This window comes from Oncorhynchus nerka, linkage group LG22 (genome assembly GCF_034236695.1).
Source record: "Oncorhynchus nerka isolate Pitt River linkage group LG22, Oner_Uvic_2.0, whole genome shotgun sequence".
Taxonomy (NCBI): domain Eukaryota; kingdom Metazoa; phylum Chordata; class Actinopteri; order Salmoniformes; family Salmonidae; genus Oncorhynchus; species Oncorhynchus nerka.
Window position 1 is genome coordinate 56,812,537 of NC_088417.1, and position 16,511 is coordinate 56,829,047.

Genomic DNA, 16,511 nt, shown 5'->3' on the forward strand with positions numbered 1-16,511 from the left:
TTAAGTAGATGCTTTTGTCCAAAGTGACTTAGACATGTGTGCAAACAGTTATGTCAAAGGTGGCCCCAGCAGTTATCGACCCCATATCGCCTGGCATTGCAAGCACAATGCTCTACTGATTTGAGAATGTGTACAGATCTCGTTTGTCCTTCCATCAAATTTAACAAGCAAACCCAACTCATCTGATCCACCATAATTTTAAAAAATGAAAGAAAGCAAACCTCTGAATAAATAACAAGATAAATAATATTTATTTCCATGTCTTTGTCATATATAAAATTGTGTCCACAATTAATATTAACAATGCAATAACGAGAATCCTTTATTTCTGTGTTGCGAGATTCAGGCTCCAGCAACCTGTGAATGTTTACTATTGGTTGACAGGGAGAAAGGTCCAACAGGAGCAGAGCCACCTCTAGATTGGCGACTACCTCACTGATAATACACACATGGGTGCTTATGTTTCTACAGCACACGATGCCAAACATTAGCCTGACAGAAACAGATCTGGGACTGCGGTTTGCCAACTCCTATGGCCGTGGTCAATTGGCAAGACGGCACAAACAGATCTGGGACCAGGCTATCCAAGCGTACCATGGTTAGGACCACCTTCCTAATGGTCTGACCCAAATGGCTAACATGCGGTCTCTGGAGCCTGCAGTCACACCAAGCCCTTCAATGTACACACAACTTCATTACCCAGGATTCATCACTGTTCATCACACTGTCTAAACCAAACAATTAATTTTGAAATTCTCAACAATAATTCTCAAAACCATATTACCATTAGTGAAATAAATTATTTCATCATTATCATAATTATTTTTCTCATCATAACCATGATTCTTGTTGTTTATTTTACACATTGTAATTTATTGTATCCCTAATGTATGACACAAAACCCCAGCAACCAAGAAAACAAACAGTAACGATGAATAAACAACCTTTTTCTAGTCTACAAAAAAATGTAGATCATTAGATGCCAAGATGTGCTCAAAGAAAATATGTAATGGTTTCTCGCAGTTGGTTCTCTTGCTGTTAAGTAGGTTTCATTGATGCCATGTAAGTTATCAAAAAGGTCTTAATATACTGTATAGAATATTAATTACAGTAACAAGGTATCCATGCAATCTTTTTTCTTTTACAGAGTTCAAGGATTCAGTAGTAAATAACAAGGTACTGTACAAACCCACATCACTGCTGGACAGCCTGAGTGCCAGCATGCTATATCGCCATCATGATCTGAGGCTGAGGACCAGCTAGGAAGCACACCGGGGGTCCTGAAGCCTTCTGCCACTGTTAGGCTATAGAACAGGTAGAGAGCTACTGTATTGGCCTGGTAGTAATCTCCGAATCAAAAGTTGTGCTGGTTAGCTAACAAGAGTACCATGATAGATATTCATTAAAGAGCAATAGAAAGACCAAGATCTCTCCTTTCTGTCAAGGTGTTAGGTCAGTAATTAGAGATAGCTGGTCGTCCAATGTTTACCTTAAGTGCCAGTCACAACTGTTTGCATATCACAACTACAGTATATGCAGTTCCTTGATGAAAATCAAAGTGGACTTTGGTCATACTGCTTTGGTGCTCTCACCCAAGCAGACTTAGAACGTGTCAGAAGGCTTAACAAGCACATAACACTACTAGACCCAATCCCAAAATCGACCCCTACGCCCTACACATTTGTGGAGATCTGACTGGATGACAGGTGTAAGCAATATGGTAATAGCTCCACCTTGCCCTCTGATAGGCTAGGTGGAAGTTTCACCACATTGCTTATATCAATCCAATCCCTCAGATCTGTGCTTAGGGGTCAATTTGTGATTGAGCCCTTGTGTTTCTGCTTCCCTCCAGCTAATCCACTGGCCCCAGCCCGCAGAGCACAATGGCTCCACAGCAAACCCCAAAACAAGAGCTAAAGCAACAATCCAAAATTGATTCATTCAGTCAAATACATTATTATTACTTATTTTAAAAACAATAGCCAATAGTTAACCTGTAATGCAAAGAGCACTGGCGGTAGCGTGGAGAGCCCAGGGAGCAGCAGAACAAGGGGAAAGAGCTTGTATTAAGCTTGTCTAACTGGACATGCACTATTGATAGTGATGGTGTGTTATTATTATTCAATAAGATGAAAACTAAGTAACAAGGGATGAAATGATCTTACTGCACAGAACTAAAAGGGCTAGAGAGGGTTCACGTGGTAAACCAGGGTTCGTGGGCGTGGCCTGGGAGTAGAGTGGGAAGGAGTGGGAAATAGGCTGGCACAAAAATACATTCATTATTTGACCCTACTAGGTCCAAGTCGACATACAGCATGTTGGGAGTTTTAACGTCTTGATTTGATTGATATGTGCTGGGAGAGACAAAGGTCTCCGACTGATGAAGTCTGGCCAATTTAGCTGCCTTGCTTGCCAATTCTCCTCCTCACCCTCCTAAGCATCCTTTCCAAAGTATAAGTATATTTTGTGTATCTACTCTGTGGTAGTAGTACTCCGCAACTGCAATTGTGATTTAGGAACAGAGTTCTTGTGGTATGGAGATGGGTGGAGGGGAGGATGCGCAACACTGAAGGTTGATTGTGAGGCTAGATGGGTTTATCAGAATAGTCTGGGCAAAGTGGGTGTAGTCATCATTTCACATTTAATCTTGGTTGCCATGTCTCTGGACTGACTCCGGCTCCCCAGTAAGAACTAAAGAAAGCGGCCAAGCAGCAAAAAGCTATTCACACATTCAGGACAGAGAGGCACACGCCTCCGCACACCACACTGCACCGCCCAAGCCCGGATGAGTCAGAACCCAGGGCCAATGCTGCCTACCTGCTTCCTAAACAGAGAATGAAAGAGCAAGAAGAGAAAGGTCGATGGGAGAGAGGAGAGCTAAAGAGCAGAAATCAGCTCAATATACAGCAAACAGAGGTCCATGTGGAGAGAAAGGGAAGGAGAGGAACGTGGTGGTATACTGTAGCCAGAGGCGCATGTAGTTGTGATGCGATGGTCTGATGGCCACTACCATGAGCCAGACAGTGGTCCAGACAACTTCCCCAACATTGTGGATCTGGATGACAGAAGCCTTGGCAGACAGAGGGGTTCCTAAGGGGTGGGATGGACACATGGGTACTGGGCAGCACCTTAGGCCAAGCAATGTGGTTCCTCTAGCTGCCCGTTACTAGCATCTTCACCAGTTAGCATGCCAGGCTCTTTGTCGGTTGTTGGTACCATCAAGACTACGTAGTCTCTGCCAGGGTATACCCCTCTCTCTCTATGCTGCACCAGCTCCCTCTCCCCGCAGACACACAACAATCCCCCAGCTGATTGACCCCTCTCCTCCTAAACCTCTCCCTCTCTCCCCCCACGGTCCACCTATTGCATGTTACTGTACAGAGTCAAAAGCGATGAGCTGAATGTTTTAAAAAGCAACAGGAGTCCTGGATGTGTTTTGCAGTTTGTCGTCACGCTTTCCTGGGCCTACGTGAACATGGGCATGCATTCGTTCGTTGGTTCATATACAAACACACTAACTCGTTCATTCACTCTCACACATGTACACCATCGCACGCTCGCATACAAACACATGCGCACACACTCGCACAGATGTACTCTCGGTCTCATGCATGCCCTGCTCGTTTTCTAGTGGAGGTTGAGCATGCAGGACTGGGGGGAATGGAGGAGAGGGGCATTTCTTTAAAAAGGAAAGGTGTGTGTGTGTGTGTGTGGGGGGGTCTTAATATTTCAGCTGCCTCTTCCTGTACTTCTTGTCCTCGTTGTCTATTGGGGAGAAAAACAAAACGTTTTAACATTAACGTCTACATGCATAGAGCTTAACCATGAGGCATAAAAAGTCATTCATGAGAAGGGTAAACTGAAAAGTCAAAATCTAGCACGTTTTATCTACAATATACAGGTTTCAAAGAGGTGCAAGGAGGAGGCATGGGAGAGATGGGAGAAAAGGAAAGAAACAATGAGAAAAACCCAAATTATTAAGTACCTTTTACAGAAGGCGAGAGGAGACAAAGTTTAGGCTAAATAAGGAATGCAGAAAAAGAGAGGAACGTCACTTTTGGGGGGTTTCCAAAGCAAGCTCCAGAAGAAATGCTATCCCTAACCCATTTTCCTACCAAAGTCAATCAGAAATCTCTAGGGAAAACCAAACAGAGTCACATGTAGCGCATTCAGAAAGAATTCAAGACCCCTTGACTTTTTCCACATTTTGTTACGTTACAGGCTTATTCTAAAATGTATTAAAATCGTTTTTTCCCCCTCATCAAATTACACACAATACCCCATCGTGACAAAGCAAGAACCAGTATTTATACATTTTAGCAAATTTAAACAAAATACTTTGTTTGAAGCACCTTTGGCAGCGATTACAGCCTTGAGTCTTCTTGGGTATAATGCTTGGCACACCTGTATTTGGGGAGTTTCTCCCATTCTTCTCTGCAGATCCTCTCAAGCGCTGTTAGCTTGGGTGGGGAGCATCACTGCACAGCTATTTTCAGGTCTCTCCAGAGATGTTTGATCGGGTTCAAGTCCAGGCTCTGGCTGGGCCACTCAAGGACATTCAGTGACTTGTCCCGAAGCCACTCCTGCGTTGCCTTGGCTGTGTGCGTAGGGTCATTGTCCTGTTAGAAGGTGAAGCTTCGCCCCAGTCTGAGGTTCTGAGCGCTCTGGAGCAAGTTTTTTTCATCAAGGATCTCTCTGTACTTTGCTCCGTTCCGCTTTCCCTTGATCCTGACCAGTCTCCCAGTCCCTGCCACTGAAAAACATCCCCACAACAGGATGCTGCCACCACCACGCTTGACCGTAGGGATGGTGCCAGGTTTCCTCCAGACGCGACACTTGGCATTCAGGCCAAAGAGTTCAATCTTGGTTTCATCAGACCAGAGAATCTTGTTTCTCATGGTCTGAGAGTCTTTAAGTGCCTTTTGGCAAACTCCAAGCGTACTGTCAGGTGCCTTTTACTGAAGAGTGGCTTCCATCTGGCCACAATACCATAAAAGGCCTGATTGGTGGAGTGCTGCATTGATGATTGTCCTTCCGGAAGGTTCTCCCATCTCCACAGAAGAACTGTCAGTGACCATCGGGTTCTTGGTCACCTCCCTGATCAAGGCTCTTCTCCCTCGATTGCTCAGCTTGGCCGGGCGGCCAGCTCTAGGAAATTTCTTGGTGGTTCCAAACTTCTTCCATTTAAGAGTGATGGAGGCCACTGTGTTCTTGGACCTTCAACACTGCAAATAAATGTTGGTACCTTTCCCCAGATCTGTGCCTCGACACAATCCCATCTCAGGCTTCTATGGACAATTCTTTCGACCTCATGGCTTGATTTTTGCTCTGACATGCACTGTCAACTGTGGAAGCTTATATAGACAGGTGTGTGCCTTTCTAAATCATGTCCAATCAATTGAATTTACCACAGGTGGACTCCAATCAAGTTGTAGAAACATCAAGGATTATAAATGGAAACAGGATGCATCTGAGCTCAATTTCAAGTCTCATATCAAAGGGTCTGAATATTTTTTTAAATAATGTTTTTTATTTTTTATTTGCTAAAATTGATAAAAACCTGTTTTCGCTTTATCATTATATGTGTGTAGATTGAGGAATTTATTTGATTTTAGAATAAGGCTGTAACGTAACACAATGTGGAAAAAGTCAAGGGATCGGAAAACTTTCCGAATGCACTGTATTTCCTGTTTTTGAACAGGAAGCTACTTTTAGAAACTGAGTCATACCGTCTAAGTGATTGCGGGAGATGTACTTGAGGGCCTCATCCAAAAGGATGACGGGGATGGAGATCTTTAGGACCACAATCCACTGGCACCAGGACAGAGGGGTCACTTGGAAGATCAGCTGGAGAGCAGAGAAAAGAGGTAGACCAGGTCAGAGAGAGGGATACACTAGAAAGCAAACTATTGCTGACAGACAGACAGAACCTATGTATATGCTGTACTCACAGGCAGGGGCTCGACGTAGAGGATGAGGAAGTGGAGGGACAGGGAGAGGACTATGGCCCCCAGCAGCCAGAAGTTCACCCAGGGAGGCATCCTGATCAGGGACTGGTTCTCAGACAGACTAGAGGCAGGAGGAGAAGCCACATTAGAAAAAAAACAAAATCTGTAATTACTGTATTCATAGACAACTACTGGACCCAAAACATGGTCTACAGGACAATTATTACGATGCAGATGTATGAGGTCTGGGCCCGTATCCACAAAGCGTCTCAGAGTAGGTGTGCTGATTTAGGATATAATATCGTATTCATTATGATCTGAAAGGTGAAACTGATCCAATTTATAATTGGCTCATTCATCCCCCTCCTCTCCCCTGTAACTATTCCCCAGGTCATTGCTGCAAATTAGAACTTGTTCAGTCAACTTACATGGTAAAATAATGGATAAATAAAAATAAAAATAAAAATCCTAGATCAACACTCCAACTCAGAGTCTGAGTGGGTAAAGTCCCTGATTTACTACAGTAGTCTATACTCAAATGACTGGCCTAATAAAACGAATACAACTCTCAGAATCAGGGTGACATAGCAGAAGGCCAAAACATGGAAAGTATTCAGAGCACTGGACTTATTCCACATTTTGTTACGTTACAGCCTTATTCTAAGATGTATTTTTTCCTCACTACACACAATACCCAATAATGACAAAGCGAAAACAGGTTTTTAGAATGTTTTGCACATTTATTAAAAATAACCTTACTTACATAAGTACTGCGACCCTTTGCTATGAGACTCAGGTGCATTGTTTCCATTGACTATCCTTGAGATGGTTCTACAACGTGATAAGAGTCCACCTGTGGTAAATTAAAATGATTGGACATGATTTGGAAAGGCACACACACCTGTCAACACAAGGTCCCACAGTTGACAGTGCATGTCAGAGAAGAAAATCAAGCCGTGAGGTCGAAGGAATTGTCCGTAGCGCTACGAGACAGGATTGTGTCAAGGCACAGATCTGGGGAAGGGTACCAAAATATTTCTGCAGCATTGAAGGTCCAAGAACACAGTGGCCTCCATCACTCTTAAATGGAAGAAGTTTGGAACCACCAAGACATTTCCTAGAGCTGGCCACCCGGCCAAGCTGAGCAATCGAGGGAGAAGGGCCTTGGTCAGGGAGGTGACCAAGAATCTGATGTTCACTCTGACAGAGGTCTGGAGTTCCTTTGTGGAGATGGGAGAAACTTCCAGAAGGACAATCATCTCTGCAGCACTCCACCAATCAGGCCTTTATGGTAGAGTGGCCAGACGGTAGTCACTCCTCAGTAAAAGGCACATGACAGCGTGCTTGGAGTTTGCCAAAAGGCACCTAAAGGACTGACCATGAGAAACAAGATTCTCTGGTCTGACTGCCAAGCGTCACGTCTGGAGGAAACCTGCTACCATCCCTACGGTGAAGCATGGGGGTGGCAGCATCATACTGTGGAGATGTTTTTCAGCGGCAGGGACTGGGAGACTAGTCAGGATCGAGGGAAAGATGAACGGACTAAAGTACAGAGAGATCCTTGATGAAAACCTGCTCCAGAGCGCTCAGGACTTCCGACTGGGGCGAAGGTTCACCTTCCAACAGGACGACGACCCTAAGCACACAGCCAAAACAACACAGGAATGGCTTCGGGACAAGTCTCTGAACATCCTTGTGTGGCCCAGCCAGAGCCCGGACTTGAACCCGATCAAACATCTCTGCAGAGACCTGAAAATAGCTGTGCAGCGACACTCCCCATCCAACCTGACACAGATGAGAGGATCTACAGAGAAGAATGGGAGAAGCTCCCCAAATAGAGGTGTGGCAAGCTTGTAGCGTCATACCCAAGAAGTCTCGAGGCTATAATCGCTGCCAAAGGTACTAAAACAAAATACTGAGTAAAAGGTCTGAATACTTTCTGAAAATCCCCAAAATGTGTTTTTGCTTTGTCATTATGTCATTATGGGGTATGGTGTATAGATTGATGAGGGGGGGAAATGTAATCCATTTTAGAATAAGGCTGTAACGTTACAAAACGTGACATTTCCTGGATTGACTGACATTCATGTCTTAAAGTAAGGATGGACTGTCATTTCTCTTTGCTTATTTGAGCTGTTCTTGCCATAATATGGACTTGCTCTTTTACCAAATAGAGCCATCTTCTGTATACCACCCTAACCCTAACACAACTGATTGGCTCCAATGCATTAAGGAAAGCAATTCCACAAATTCACTTTTAACAAGGCACACCTGTTAATTGAAATGCATTCCAGGTGACTACCTCATGAAGTTGGTTGAAAGAATGCCAAGAGTGTGCAAAGCTGTCATCAGGGCAAAAGGTGAGTACTTTGAAGAATCTCAAATATATTTAGATTTATTTAAGACTTTTTTGGATACTACATGATTCCATATGTGTTATTTCATAGTTTTGATGTCTTCACTATTACTCTACAGTGTAGAAAATAGTACAAATAAAGAAAAACCCTTGAATTAGCAAGTGTTCAAACTTTTGACTAGGACTGTATATGTAAGAGGACGATATGCTTCTTTTGAGCCTAAAATGAAGAAAATCTGCCCAACATTTTAGGCGTAGACCCTCCTATATCTATCTATCTATCTATATATCTATATATCTATATATCTATATATCTATATATCTATATATCTATATCTATATATCTATATATCTATATATCTATATATCTATAGATATATCTACACACACATTTATTGTGTATATACATACATACATACATACATACATACATACATACATACATACCACACACATCATTTAGCAGATGCTTTTATCCAAAAATACTTACTGTCATGCGTACATACATTTAACATACCGTAATTGCTGGACTATTAAGCGCACCTGAATATAAACCGCACCCACTGAATTATTTAAAAAATATGTATTTTGTACATAAATACACCGTACATGTCTATAAGCCGCAGATGCCTACCGGTACATTGAAACAAATGAACTTTACACAGCCTTTAAACGAAATACGGCTTGTAACAAAAATAAATAGGCTTTAACGAAACACGGCTTGTAACAAAAATTCAAACAGTAGCCTACCAAGCCTCCTCCTGTGCACTGAAACCACTGAAGTCATCTCCTTCGGTGTCGGAGTTGAATAGCCTCAGAATTGCTTCATCCGATGTTGGATCGTTTTCATTGTCGCTCTCGTCACTTTCATCCGGAGGCAAATACCCCGCTGAGCTCATGCTGCCCCTTCAACACGCAGCAGTCCAGCCTTTCGAAACCCGTTGATGCTGGTGGATTTGACAATGTTCCACGCTGTCAGGACCCACTGGCAGACTTGACCATAAGTTGCTCTTCGCATGCGGCCCGTTTTAGTGAAGGATTTCTCCCCACTTGTCATCCAAGCCTCCCACTGAACACGGAGCGCCACCTTAAATGAACGATTTACACTGATGTCGAGTGGCTGCAAATACTTTGGGCCATCTGCTTTTCTTCCCTCTGAAAGGTTTGTTGTCTTTTTGCACTGAGTCAGTTCCTGACGCTGCTGTTTACAAAGTCTTATAATCGACTCATTAAGGCCAAGCTCCCATGCAGCAGCTCTATTTCTTTTTCCAACAGCCAGATCGATCGCCTTCAACTTGAAAGCTGCATCATATGCATTTCTCCGTGTCTTTGCCATGATGAGGGTGACAAAATTACTACCGTAATCAGAATGATGGGGAAGTTTGAGCGCACTCGATTTACGTCACATTATGTGACTGTGCTCAGTTTTTTGGCGGCGGCATGAATCTTGCGAAAGCGGGAAAAATCCATAAATTAGCAGCGTCATTGTATAAACCGCGGGGTGTGTGGGAATAAAGTAGCGGTTTATAGTCCAGCAATTACGGTACGTGTTGTCCCGGGAATTGAACCAACTATCCTGGCGCTGCAAGTGCCATGCTCTATCAACTGTGCTACAGAGGACCACCAGATATGGACCAAAATATATTCATGTATAATAATATAGTTCTGTTGCCCTCCCAAGTACAACATGCTGCTGACTGACCTGTTGAGGGAGTTGAACATCTCTATGGTGACCAGCACAGAGAGGGCCATGGTGGTAGGGTAGCGGGACTCAAACACCTCACAGTTGATACCCTGGAACATGGGGTTGTCCTCTGAGCACTGCATAAAGTGTCTCTGTGAAGAGAGGACAGAAGTTAGGTAAGCAGGCTTCACAGCATATAACCAACATGGGGTTGACCTGCATACACTGATTGGGTCTCTGTGGAGAGGTAGAGGAGAGTGGTGAGGTAGGCTTTACAACAGACAAAATAGCACCATGGAATGGGCTTTGTGTTGCACTATTCAACTTAATTCTCTTCCATTCCATCTAGATACAGTCATTGCACATTGGAGTATTATTCCAAAGTTTCTTACACGGCATTAGATGACCAAGACTGACTTCAAGCAAGTCAACGACCAGAACACTCGAAGCACTGTGCGCACTTGTGCACAGGAAGTGACCTAACCTTGCGACCTGCGGTGTTGGGTCCCAGACTTGGTCTGATACTGCAGCAGCTGCAGGAAACCCTCGACTCAGCTCCTCCTCTGTTCCCCCTTTCCTTCTCTGACATTTTCCCTTCTGGGGACCCTTGGACTCAGTTCACTCTTCCCTCCCTCCTCTGTTCCCTCTCTTTCTCTAACATTCCGATTTCCCTCAGACCACATGTGTCTTATTCTCCACCAGTGAACTCTCTATTTTCTCTGAATTCTATTTCTGTCTCCTTGTATGATCCCAGAGATTGTCGTCATGGCAAATAGCTGATGGGGTTAACCATAAGAACAACCAAATATAGCCCAGAACTGTACGAAGTGATTAAGCACCATCCTCTGGGGATGGATGCTATTGAAAACACATATAAACAAGAGGTGTTTGAAAAGTTACTGGTTTTCCTGAGAAGAATATCCATTTCTAGAGGCAGCAGAGAAAAGGGGTTGACCTAGGTCCTATTTATTAGGACACACTGTAGCAAAAATGGTTTTTAACTAACTGGACATGTTCAAGCAGTCCCTCCTTGTTTGTCGGTTTTCTTCCACCTGGTGGCTAATGAATAGGACCCTAATGAAGTCATTGCAATGGTGTGTTTGTTTCCACTCACCAGCTGGTAGAAGGTCACATTAGGGCCTTCCTCATCAAACAGGTACCACCAGGTGGCAGCACCCACCGTGCCCAGACCAACATACCCTGCAGGAACACACAGAGACAGTCAGGCAAGAAGTCAGAATCCAAGCAACCGTGAGAGCCAGGTCGATCACGTTTTAACCCCCCATGTTAGGAATGAAAGTCACATTAGGGTAGTCTCCAACTAGCTAGCGTGACACTTTGATTATGACTTGCGAGACTACATGTGAGATAAAAATAATGAATGAGCAACTCTTGTTGTATTATAACCAGTGTCCAGTAGACCAGACAGTGTCTCACCTCCAATGGCCATATATCTGAAGAACAGCCATCCAGAGATGAGGGGCTCCTTGGGGTTGCGGGGTGGTTTGTCCATGATGTCCAGGTCTGGGGGGTTGAAACCCAGGGCAGTCGCAGGGAGACCATCTGTCACCAAGTTGACCCACAGCAACTGTACCGGGATCAGAGCCTCAGGCAGACCCAAGATGGCCGTCAGGAAGATGCTTCAGACAGAGAGAGTAAACACGCATCAGAAATACAAAGAAAACAACGACAGTCAGCATTCTTGACATAGGAAAATGTGTGATTTTGTGTGCAGTGCATGCGTCTCTGCTTACCAGACGACCTCGCCAACGTTTGAGGAGATGAGGTATCGTATGAACTGTTTCATGTTGTTGTAGATGGCCCTGCCCTCCTCCACAGCCGCCACGATGGTAGAGAAGTTATCATCAGACAGAACCATCTCAGAGGCCGACTTAGCCACAGCCGTGCCCGAGCCCATGGCAATGCCAATCTCTGCCTTCTTCAGGGCTGGCGCATCGTTCACCCCATCACCAGTCTGTGGAGGAAAGCAAAAGTATTTCATTATGTAATAGGGTGTTATACAGACATGCGATGGGAAAACTTGATAGTTCACAGAACTCTTCATTGTCAAGCCAAGTCAGAATAGATTGGTCCATAAGTGAGTTATTCAAAGAATTAGATCTAACATTTGATCTACGTATTCATTGATTTATTTGCACACAAATGAAGTAAAGTCAACATCAATCAAGATCTAGTCAAAATTATACTGAAATGAGGCACTGAGCTCCCAGGCAGTTGAATGAGACAAATGGGTGGAGCTGTGCATTAACCCTCTCCTCACCATGGCAGTGATCTCATCAAACGACTGCAGGTAGCCCACGATCTTAGACTTGTGGGCTGGCTCCACACGGGCGAAGCACCGTGCCCGCTTTACAGCGTCTCTCTGGGACTCTATGGGTAGGTCGTCAAACTCCCTGCCGGTGTAGGCCTTGCCCACCACATCCTCATCCTCGCCGAAGATACCGATGCGTCGGCAGATGGCCACAGCCGTGCCCTTGTTGTCCCCGGTGATCATGATGACACGGATGCCCGCCTCGGCGCAGAGCTGGATGGCGCCAATCACCTCCTTCCTGGGCGGGTCCAGCATGCCCACGCAGCCAACGAACGTTAGGCCCGTCTGGAGAGAGCAAGGAGAGGATGCAGAGAAAAGAGGAGGAGAAGAGGGGTAGGAGGCAGGTAGAGGATGAGGAAATGTCGAAGAGAGAATGTGAGCACCAGATAGATGAATGAGCAGCACCCATCAGAATACAACCTGGATGTAGCTCAAGCTAAAGGATAAAGGGTGTCAGAGTAGGGGGAGCGCACCACATAAATACAATGATAATGATCATAATTTGTAAGGTGGATGATCTCTCCTTACATAGGACATGTCTATAAAAACAAAACCAATAACTCTCCCTGCTCAGTTCTGTCCATGCCCCGTCTCTGACATAGCACACAGAAACCTACAAACACTAAGGTTTTCCATCTCTCTCTTGTACCTCATACTCAGCGAACTTAGTGGCGTTCTCCAGATCCATGTCTTCCCGTTTTGGTGGTAAATCCCGTGTGGCCATGCCCAGGCATCTCAGTGTGTCCCTGCCGGTGCCCCAGTCCCTGATCAGGGAGGTCAGCTGCTCTCTCAGGGGTATGGTCAGTGCCACCTTCCCTGTGCCAACACGCAGGTACTGGCAACGCTCCATCACACTCTCTGGGGCACCCTGTGAGATTAGAGTGGAGAGGTTGTGTGTGTGTGTGTGTGTGTGTAGGGAGAGGGTGGGGGTACAGGGGTCAAAGGACACACAAGGTTAAAAAAAAATGACAGCAAAACAACTTGGACATCCAAGCTCCTAATCACTCTGGCTTACAGAGAAAATGTATTATTAAAGCATGTGAGAGATCTGTTGACTGAGGGGTTTGTGTGTGTGTACCTTGATGAACATCTTGCTCCCAGAGCCTGGTTTGCTAGTGGGGGTACAGTACACAGACATGGACTTGCGGTCGCGAGAGAACTCCAAAGTAAACTCTTTCTTCATCAGCTGCCTGATGACCTGGTGAGAGAGAGACACACCAAGAGAGAGAGAGAAGAAAAGAAGAGAGCAAAAGAGAGACCGGGTGTTTATTCCAGACAGGCATGTTTGTGGACAGCGGTCATCCTTTCAGTACCAGGTGGGGGACTGGGAGGCTTGACTCTGCCTTGGCTGTGTTGTTGTTTTGATGGAGGGGGCTCTAATGGGCCAGGTGTGGGACTGAGACTGGGAGGCTTCTCTTTGGCTGTGATGCTAACATGATGGATGAGACACTCCAGCATCCTATCTACTCTGGACTGGGAGGCTGTGTTGTGTTTGTGATGGAAGGGGCTTTATCAGACTATGGCCCGTATCCACACAGCCTTTCAAAGTAGACCCGCTGATCTATGATCAGTTTAGCCTTTTAGATCATAATGAATAAGATTATATGGACAGATCCTAGATTTTTGTATTGAACCTTTATTTAGATCCGCACTCCTGATTTGTGGATCTGGGCCCAGATAGGTGACAGAGGTTTGGCTGTGTTTTTGACACTGGGTGGATGGTACTCTAACATCCTGTTTGGGCTCAGAGTCAGCCAAAGGCACCAGACACAACTGAGCAAGTCTGTATATGAAGGGCCAGGATCAATCTGGGCCAGACAGGACCCTCTGTCTATGTGAGTTCTAGTGCCAAACAGGTGGTCTATGTTGATTTTACAAGGGACACAGACCATTTAGTGGGTGCAACTCAACTTGGCATAAACTTGTAATGAAGTGCAAGGTTAACATAGAACGTATACAGCCCTGCGTTCACATCCTTAAAAATCAGCAAAATGTCTGACTAACATGCATCATACTGATCAAGCTGTAAATAATCAGAAATGGTTGGTTAGGTTTGCATTGTCATTCATTTGTGGATACTGAGACCCATTTCCCTCGCTTTCCATTTCCTAGTGTCTAGTTATGAAGTACCACTAGGAGTCACCCTCGTTCCAGTTCCCATGAGCTCTCCCCCTCTCAGCTCAGACATCTCTGACGTGGAGACATGATGCCAGGGGCCTCCATAGACACTTCACAGATGTCCTCACAGACAGAGCCGCTGAGCCAAAAGACCCCTCTTCCCATCATTAAGCCACTGAGACACTGAGCCCATATTAAGCCAAAATCCCTCTCTTCCTCCCGTCGTAAAACAAAAGACGAGGAACGTGAGCCGAGTCGGTCTAGTGACGGCAGAGGAGGAAGCTAAACATCGTCTTACACACTTCACCGACAACTAGTGCATTAGTAGGAAACGACATCCTATTTATTTTCTGTTCAAAGCCCTTAACAGAGGGCTGGAAAGTTTAGCTAACCTCTTCATAAACTCCCTGGCTTGTCTAAATATTATCATCTCTAGCCTCTGAGGACGACTTGTGTCAGTGACAGGGTTTTTTCTTGTCGTGGGACTGTTGGGAATTTTAAAAATGGTACTTTATCTGGGGTTCAGTGGAAACACTTGGAACCGCTGGTCATTGACAAGAGCACAGGGAGTTAGACTCTCTCTCACGCCTACCTGTCACGGGTCATTCACAAAGACAGAGAGAAGAGTCACACGAGGAAAGGCGTCATTCGCACAGATGGAAGCTCAGAGCCCATCACTGGGAATTCACCACAGGGCAGTTAGGTCAGTTGGTAGCACTTTACAATAACTCCACATAATAAAGAATATATAATGGATTAGTTCATTTATTAATAATTCATAAGACGTTTAATACAATTTACTAATCATTAGTTAAGACTGCATCGTCTCAAGTGTGGGCTATTTATACTTTATACATGTTTTAAGTGACCACTATTTTCTGTGTGCGTGCGCATCTTTGTTGTCATTCATGCATTCGGCATAATGTAAAACCTAGTTTGTATACCTAGCTAAGTCTAAGAAGAAATTTGCAAGCCTGTCTTAATCACACAGCTAAATTTAAATCACGCAACCTTTTAGTTATGGGTTAACCAAGATTATAAACTGGGTGGTTTGAGCCCTGAATGCTGATTGGCTGAATGCTGTGGTATATGACGAAACAATTTATTTTTACTGTTCGGAATTACATTTGTAACCAGTTTATAATAGCATTAAGGCACCTCAGCGGTTTGTGGTATATGGCCAATATACCACAGTAAGTGCTGTGTCCAGGCACTCAGTTGTGGTGTGTGTATAAGAACAGCCCATACCACACCCCCTCGTGCCTTATTGCTTAATTAGACTCTCCTAAGGAGTGACTGCAATCCACACTGGTTTTTGCAGGAAATTCCCTGCCAAGAAATGCTTGTGTTCACAATATTTTCATAAACATCCTCTGTATTGTGTGCTTATTGTTTAACCATTGATATGTTCTAGGGGCCATTTTGAGACCTTAAGGAGCATCAGGTACTGCTGGAATGTCTACTAATGGCATGTCAATCTTTTTGTGAGAAATCACACTGTTCGCTCAAAACATTTATACAGTATAAATAAAGTATAAATATCCCACACTTTAGAAGAGACCACGCAAAAATACTCAACTAATGATTAGTAAATGGTTTTAAATAACCTATATTAAACATCTTATGAATGATTTTATGAAATCATAATTCAATACGTTAAAAGTGATTGATAAATGTGTGAATAACTAGGTTACTAAATGTACAAATGTGAAGTAATTATTCATTTATGAATATGCTATTCACTTAGCCATTATAAATGCTTTTTTACTTGGTGTTATTATAAAGTGCTACCCGAGAATCTGTATTCTCACACATTCTCTCTCAGGGAGTACGAACACCCTTAGTGCGGGCCAGCCAGTTACCAATGCAATTCGGACTACTGATGGAGCAATCACTGGTTTCATTAAATAATCAATTTTATGCGAGAAACCCATTTAAGTGCTAAACTAGGAGCTGAGGTGATCTTAGTGGAGATCATTGTCCGATGCGTTGAAAGCCAATAGGTACCTGCTCACATTACCATACCTTGTTTAAACTTGTTGTCCAAGTTCAGTTGTTTAATCACTGTGTTCA

The 16,511-nt window shown here is 44.2% G+C and overlaps 1 protein-coding gene across 2 annotated transcripts in view; it reads right to left on the minus strand.

Annotated features, from left to right (window-relative positions):
• Nucleotides 1-228: 228 nt before the first annotated feature.
• The window catches only part of LOC115105400 (sarcoplasmic/endoplasmic reticulum calcium ATPase 1-like), an 84,506-nt gene continuing 68,223 nt past the window's right edge, over nt 229-16,511 (minus strand). Inside the window, exons 14-23 of one of the 2 annotated variants that reach the window (XM_029627398.2) lie at nt 13,399-13,518; nt 12,970-13,188; nt 12,270-12,605; nt 11,743-11,963; nt 11,426-11,628; nt 11,103-11,188; nt 10,007-10,140; nt 5,952-6,069; nt 5,730-5,847; nt 229-3,765 (exon numbers count right to left, since the gene is read on the minus strand). In XM_029627398.2, the coding sequence (XP_029483258.2) occupies nt 3,722-3,765; nt 5,730-5,847; nt 5,952-6,069; nt 10,007-10,140; nt 11,103-11,188; nt 11,426-11,628; nt 11,743-11,963; nt 12,270-12,605; nt 12,970-13,188; nt 13,399-13,518 (1,599 nt within the window). In that variant the 3' untranslated portion in view covers nt 229-3,721. Of the gene's footprint in view, nt 4,020-5,729; nt 5,848-5,951; nt 6,070-10,006; nt 10,141-11,102; nt 11,189-11,425; nt 11,629-11,742; nt 11,964-12,269; nt 12,606-12,969; nt 13,189-13,398; nt 13,519-16,511 lie in introns of both variants that reach the window. The other variant, XM_065007273.1, reaches the window with a different exon arrangement.